General features: G+C 43.5%; 1 protein-coding gene across 1 annotated transcript in view; it reads left to right on the top strand.

Moving 5' to 3' along the window:
- Positions 1-5,885: 5,885 nt before the first annotated feature.
- LOC138521297 (lectin-like) overlaps positions 5,886-7,957 on the top strand; it is a 294,192-nt gene continuing 292,120 nt past the window's right edge. Inside the window, exon 1 of the mRNA XM_069634031.1 lies at positions 5,886-5,988. Coding sequence (XP_069490132.1) covers positions 5,977-5,988 — 12 coding nt within the window. The 5' untranslated portion in view covers positions 5,886-5,976. The remainder of the gene's footprint in view (positions 5,989-7,957) is intronic.

Genomic DNA, 7,957 nt, shown 5'->3' with positions numbered 1-7,957 from the left:
ACTGTGAACATAGGTACTGAAAGCACCACTGCCAGAAAAGAAATAGTATGTTCAACCATGAGCTTTCTATCGTTGCTCAACTGAAGTGAAATTGGGCTTAATTAATCTCACCCTCCCTTGGTACACCGAAGAATCATTTGCCTGGAAGACGTGTTTGTGTACCCCATACTAATCATTCTAAGGGCCACACTACCACGGGCCCTTTTCCTCAACATGGATCCACAATCACCTACGCCCAGATCCCAAAATCTACCCATACCACCACTGGCTCCTCAACAATGACTCAAGCCACTTCCTAACCTCCACGCTATGCACCTAGAGAAACTCTACCATGACTAAACCCATTAACCCCCACTAAAAGGTGCCTTAGCCAATGCTAGGTCAATCCCATCACATGCCTTACATATCTGTGATCTAATCAAAACACATGACCTAGACTTCCTAGCCATTTCTGAGACCTGGCTACATGCAGCATCCGGTCTCATCCTATCCACTCCCCTCCCCCCGGGCTTCACCATCATCCAGAGTGACAGACTCAACTCGAGAGGTGGATGAGTTGCACTGATGGCTTAAGACACCTTACCATTTAGACAGATCAACACAATGCAAAAACATGATTTGTGATCTACTTGCAGCTAAGGTATCTGTCTCACACCTGAAACCATTACTGCCATTAGATTTTGACATTACCAATGCATACCATTGCCCCCCTATCACTGCAAAAACAAAGCCATCAATGCATATCAATTAATGGTTCACACAGGATCTGCAATTTGAAATAATTACCTTCTGACACGCACAAACTACTATTCAGCTTGGGTGCCAAACTTTACAAGCATGCCATCCCCCTCAGACAAGAACCCTCCTTTCTCACCTTCAAAGCCGGCATAAAAAACTGGCTAAGCAAGAATCCCTCATCATAAGAATAAATATCCCAGCTCACCACACTTAGACACTCTCTGCAAACCCAGCTCTTGACCCCTGCGTAACCAGAGTCCTCCTCCGGCCTCTATATCCCCACTGTTGCCCCATGTTTGATCCATCTGTAACCAAGGATCCATATGCACTATTATTGTCCTGTTGTCTGAAATCTGTATAACACTGCATGTATGTATCAGCAAGTTTAAAGCACCCAGCTACCCCAGGGTTAGGTGCGCGATACAAATAATAAACAAATACAAAATACAAAAATCATACGTGCCTAATCCACTACCTACAATGCCAGAATTGAGAATGCCAAATCCAGCACCCCAGAGATCTTCTTTATTCTAGGAGAGTTGTAAGCACCTTCCAACCCCCTCTAATCTACAAGGATGAGGTATGGTGCATCAGAATACAGAAAGCCCTCCTGGACAAAATTGACACCTTCATAATAAAATCCTCCTTAAACAATACACTCTCAAACCGTTAAAACAGCCGAAACTCCCGTCCCCCTAAATACAACTACTTTGCGAAATATCCCTATGTTTCACTTCAAAAACGTCACAGTAGCTGAAGTGATCACTTTAGTAAAGGGCTTGAAGCCTTCAAGTTGTAAAGGTGACATCTGCTCAGCCTCCATTATTGTGGACTGCTCTGAGGCCCTAGCCCCCTTCATCGCTAATTCATCAATGCCTCTTTCACCACCAGCTTGGTCCCTACGTTCCGCAAAGAAGCCTGAATACTCCCACTTCTTAAAACAAAGAGACCCTAGACCCAACAACCCCCAACAATTACAGACTCATCACCCCGGGCCCCTTCTTCTTGAACATTTTTAACACAGCGGCATACCTTCAAATCCAGCACTACCTCAAAACCAACCATATCTGGGAATGCACCAATCTGGATTCCAGGCAGGCTGTGGAACGGACTCGGCATTGCTCTATCTGAAGAATCAGCTTGATGACATTAGGGATGATGGAAAGCTGACACTCCTCCTTCTACTAGACCTTTCTGCTGCCTTAGATCTTGTTGACCATAAGATCCCATGTCATCACCTTTCTTCGTCAGCCAACTTCTCTCCTGAGGCCCCTGCTTGGATTGCCTTCTTTTTGGAAGAAAGGTCTGCCAGAGCCTTCTCTGACAATACCTGTGTCCCACCTTCACCCATCTTCTGTGAGATGCCCCAAGGTTCATGCGTACCCCCCACCCTCTAAAACATTTTCACCAAACATCTGTTTGACCTTCTAGACTCTATCAGCATATCATACACCGTTTATGCCGATGACACTCAAATCCTCCTCCCACTCTCGGGCAACTACCAAGAAGAAGCAGGCACCCCAAACACTGTCTACCGGACCATCCAGGCCTGATGTCTACTCACCATTTGTGCTTGAATGACAAAAAGACAGAGATCCTCCGTGTAGGACCTGCAGCAGTGATAAAAAAAACTCAAACTCAACCCCTGTTATGCCTCTTTCAACATCAATAGCATGTAATTCCCTGTCTCCCCTTCTTTGAAGACATTGGGGCGCATTATGGGACAGTGGTAACCCTGCAGTGATACCGGTGGGTTCCCACCGGACCAGTAAAAACTTCCCGGCGCCTGACTTCCCGGTGACACTGGGCTATTCGAAGTCCGACGGCCAGGAAGTGCTGGTAATTTCGTCAATCCCCATTCCCATAGAGTCTCAGAGGACACTTTCGGAGTGAGGACACATAAGCACCAGCACCGTTGTTTATGGTTCCAGTGCTTCCATGACCACTGAGCCCAGCAGGGTCAGACCTATCGGGCACAGTGGCTCCGGCAGGCAAACCTGTAGTTTGCCGGTCCAGAAACAAGGGTGCCAGTGAGCTTACTGGCACCCTTATTTCCGGAATGGCAAACTTGTAATGATGCCCATTGTGAGTCTGCCTAGATGCCACCCTATCCCTTACATGACAGGTTAATTCCATTGTCTCCTCTGCCACTTAGACAACAATGTTGTTTAATGCCTCCAGGCTCTTTCTCTGCCGATAGCTGTCTGGGTTTTCCAGAGAGCCCTTAAAACTTGGCTATTTGTGTAATTTGCATCGGATGTCTTCCGCCCACATCTTTATGTCTGTTCACACAATCTATTAAGCCTTGCCTCTAACATGCATGTAACAGCGCCTTGATGACCTCTGGTTTAGTGAGCTTTATAAAAGTGAAAACAAATAAATAAATAAATACATAGATAATTTTGAGCAGACACAGTCAGTCATTCACTCGATCACAGTCACTGATTCAGTCATGCTCAATCAGCCTGTCATTCACACTCAGAGTCACTTTCAGTCATTCATTCATGCTCCCTCCGTCAGCCACTCTCACTTAGTCACTCACACACTCCCTCACTCAGTCACTCCATAAGTCAGTCAGTCAGCCACTGATCTTTTAGATGTAGATGTATTACAGACGATCTCCCGGTAGTCACTGAAGTACTGCCTACTAAACCCAAGGAAGGGAAGACCCTGCTCCAGGGAACACAGAAGCTAAGCTCTCTCCTAGGCAGAGGCGGCTTACGTAATGCACCTTCTTTGTATCGGATCCTGGAATGGCAGGTCAGGAGCTGTATATCAAGATACATAAGAGGGACATCGATTAGTAAAGATAACCTAATAGATATTGTTGGCAAATACACGGTTCTCCCCTTTTTCCCCCACTTATTACAAGTTTACTTTAAGCTGACTTTTCCTAGCTCGGACCACCCTGGATGACAGTCCCCATTCTCTTTCTGTTCTCTCCAGAGAGAAGGATGCCCAGAATTGGTTAAACGGGTCACTCTCAGGGAGTGAAGGATGCCAGACCCAAGGGCTTTCTTCCTGAGTAATATCCAGGCATGGAAGGTATACTGGCAGAAGCGTAGTACAGACTTTATATAAACAAAGAAAAAAGTCTAAATACCTATTTGAAGGCCCCCAAATTGGTCCACACCCTCGGATGTAACCAGATGCGAGACACAACATTGTCTCTGTCCTCTTCTTTTATCTGAACGGATGTGATTCGGTTGTATTTGCGTTGTACGTGAGCTTAGGATGTTATTAGGTCCTGAAATGTCCGGTGGTCATTTTGGAATGAGCCCTTCTCGGACAACATTGGAGCCATCTTAGAATGGGTCATGAATGGTGTGTGAGTCATTCAAGGCTAAATGAACACATCCCAGTGTCGCCAAAATAGCAGCGTTCCCATAGAAGCTGCTATAAGCGACCCGGGAGTAGGGGAGCATGGCCCCACGTGGGTTTAATCCAAACAGTCAGCCACTAAGACACCATCACTCAGTCAATATCACTTTCCTCACTGATTCATTAACTCACCCAATCCCTGAGTCATTTACTCAGGCACTAAGTCAGTCAGCCAATGATCCGGTCATCCACTCAGTAACCATATTTCACTCAGTCAGGATCTCACACAACCAGCAATCTTGCCATTCCCAGTAAGCTCCCAGTTTCACATTCCCAGGAAACTCCCAATTCGACATTTGCAGTAAGTCTGAAAGTGTCCACAGGCTGTGGATCACTCGCGTCCCCTGCACACTCAAGTTTTTGCCCAAAGGCAAACAATAGGCCGCTATGTTTCACAAGGTCATTATTAACCACAAATTCACTTAGTCAAGTATATTTTGTCCTACTTTTGAGCAGGGGCAGAGGTAGGTAAATCTAATATTTAATAACCAATTATTGATTTCTAGAACCACAGTAGTGATGGTGTTAATTCAATTCAATTTACTTGCAATAATAACCATAGTCTCATGGCCACAGTTTTCAACATCAATCTGTGCAATTTATTAATACATGCCATTCATTAATCAGCAATATTAAACATCTTCTTGTAGTTCATACATATTAATCCATATATATTTTTGGTTACAATATTGCATTCATATTGTCCTAATTTAGTGAGTGTTCACTACTGCTGCAATAGCTCAACACGTTTCGGGAATCAAGTTCCCTTCTTCAGGAGCAAGTTTATGTATTTCTATAGTACTTGTACACTGCAATGATCTTATTTTTAAATCCTTCAAGGTAATCTATATCCTACAAACATAATAACAGCATAATAGTGTTTAGTAACCTTATAATGTGGACATCAAAGGTTCATCGGTATTCGCATACCTTCACACTCCTTAGGTTACCTCTACCTCTCATCGGTGCCCCAAGGATGTCTCTCTATTGAATGTAAGATGATGATCTGTTTGTGCTGCTAGATAAGTAATTCACATCCCACGGTCTCCTACAGAGATAATTAAACGAGTACAAAATCTTGTGTCCCCACGGTTTTCACCCAGAGGCTCTATATGTATGCTAGTTTAATATAATATGCTGTACCTCCTCACAATTAGGTGATCACCGGCTTGGTTGTATCTGATGGTGATTAGATTCTTGCAAACTGTGTGGTGTGGTGGAGATTGATAATATCCAAGTCCACCCGGCCAGAACAGTGTGTCTGTGTGGAAAACATAAATTGACTAAGTAACATGTCTTCTATGTTGCTAATGCTATTTGTCAACGTTAGTTAGAATGTACATATTGCCCATTTAACTGATATTCAATGTTTTTGTGTTCCCATGGTTACAGGGTTCATAAAAATTCTGGAATGGTCAATCATGGAAATGTGGTGATCCTAGGACAATGTAAAATTGCATAATTAAGTGCATAGTCTGTCATGCATTTGGGCAAACCTGCCTAGAATTGTCCTGTTATAAGACCATTAGGTGCTTACCTACCCATTATTCTTTCATGGAAACTTGGGAGGTGAATTTCAAGAGTCGCTCTAAAGATTGTAGTTCGTGGCAGACTGCCAAGTCAGAAGAGTTGGGTATGCACGACCTATGTAAAATGGAAATGTATGTCAGCCCATGGTGAGCCACTTGATACATATAATATAACTCCAGTGTGGGTCATCTAGCTGTCTAATCTTACCTCCGTTGTTGCAGACCCGGGCATCAATGTAGAGTTCTCCCGATCTCCGCGAGTGAAATGAACGGCAGTATTCACTAAGGAGTCTGCTACGTTGCTGTGACATCGGTGCATGTGTACGTAATGACGTCAGATGTAAGCAATCGACGTCATCACATTGTTTGCATTTCTGTTATAGGTGGATTAAATCGGAAATATCATCAAAAGTCAATGGTCCTCATTACGACCCAGGCGGAATGGGTTTAATGGCGCCGGTAAAGGTGCCGGAGCCTTTAAACCCATTCTGCCCTATTACAAGGTTCCCTTGCAGGACCCGCTCTGGACGTCTGGTCAGACCAGACGTCCTTTGTGGGTCCCGCGAGGTGTAGGGTATTTTGTGGAGATTTGGGGCCTGACGGTATTTTATTACCGCCGAAAAATAACTTAGCAATAATCACTCTTTGTATTCAGATTTGGCCATGTGCAACAATAATACAATGGACATGCATTATTTCAGCACCCAGACCTGCATATTTGGTATACGTGGTTGGTGGTATTTTGGTGAGCATAATTCCCTTGTTTTATTTGTGGCCCCAATGTCCAGAATCCCTTATCTTTGCTTAGATTTTTCGTGTGATCACTAGAGAGACCTCAGACCTGCATTCTAGGAATACCACATTTTCCAGTGATAGTGTTGGTGTGCCACCATGGGCGAACTCACTGACTTATTTACGACAGAGAGCTATATGTGGTAGTCTTGTGGTAATTTCCACTACCTTATATACGGTAGGGAGCTATGTTCAGAGAGTCTCTCTTCCCGTTGGCTCATGTACCTCCAACAAGCTATGCTACAGTCACTCACAATTATTCATACTGATTCTGACATGCACACATCTGTCTTAAAATGACCATTGCACTGTTTAAAAATCTCCCCACATCATCAGCATTGTAATGGTAAACAATAAACATCACCCGTCTGTTTGTTTTCAAATATTTTTTTGTATTATAAAAGTTGTATTTAAACACGATTTCATTCTTTACAGAAAAAAAAAATGGTACAGTAAAAGCATTGTCTATGACACACTGCAAAGAGCGTGGCGGAGAACAGAACTCAAATTGCAACATTGGTATTTGATTAAGACACGCACAGGAATCCTACACTGACTGCATATTTTCGTGCACACACACGGCTCCCACGCTTATGTAATTACCTTATCTGAGTTTTCTTCAGCTGTTCTCTTTCTGAATGTAGCTCCCTTGAAGATTAACCCCAGTAAAAGGATCGCCTTTCCTTCTCAAACCGGGGTCATTGCCTGGAATTCTCAGCTTTTTCAGATAGGAACGCCTCAGCCAGTGGAAAGGTTTTTCTTTCAGCTCTCCCCAATCTCGACTGCAGCAGGACACAGGAATCTGCATTCAGTCAGGAGCCCCACAGCCAGCTTCTTCTCCCCAGTAGTGCAGAAAATGTCTGCCTGGAATTTTCCCCGTTACTGCCCACTAAAACTTTCCTCTCAGCCCTCTGTATGACGTGTCCCAATGAAATCCATCATCTCTCATCCTCCTACTCTTCAACAATAGCTTCGCTTATACATTTGCAATTGTTGCAAATCTGACTTCCTTCTTCCTGCAGTTACTTTGCACAAAAACACGGAGAATCAGGCAGAGAAGAGAAGAAAAAAATCTGCACACACATTTAAATGGCTTTCAGAGTATGCCTAATTCTGCAGTGGAGAACACATTTTATTAGTGGGTTATGTTAAATAAGGTTTTATTAGTCAGGTTAATGGTTAATAGGTTAGCTGTTAATTTTCAAATGTGTCTCTCGCACCATAGGCATTTCAGGTGAAAATAGTGTGCATTTTTAAATGAGCACGTGTGCTTTTAACTGTAAAAATAGATTTGCATCTTATATATTAAAATCGTTTTTGACTGAACAGCCTGTCTTTCCTTGTTAATCTGGTAACCCATATAGCAATGCACCGCACCCTTGTGGTGGTAATGCAAAAAAAATGTGCTACTTGTGCAGTAGCGCTGTACTCTGTGCTGTAACATGCCAAATATCCTTACATATACCCTCCTTTTGTTTTTAGAACTTGGCTATAATCCAAGCCAATTCCTAAAAACA

Source organism: Ambystoma mexicanum, chromosome 13 (genome assembly GCF_040938575.1).
Source record: "Ambystoma mexicanum isolate Mex_15411 chromosome 13, UKY_AmexF1_1, whole genome shotgun sequence".
Lineage (NCBI taxonomy): Eukaryota > Metazoa > Chordata > Amphibia > Caudata > Ambystomatidae > Ambystoma > Ambystoma mexicanum.
This window is presented reverse-complemented; position numbering and strand designations above follow the sequence as displayed.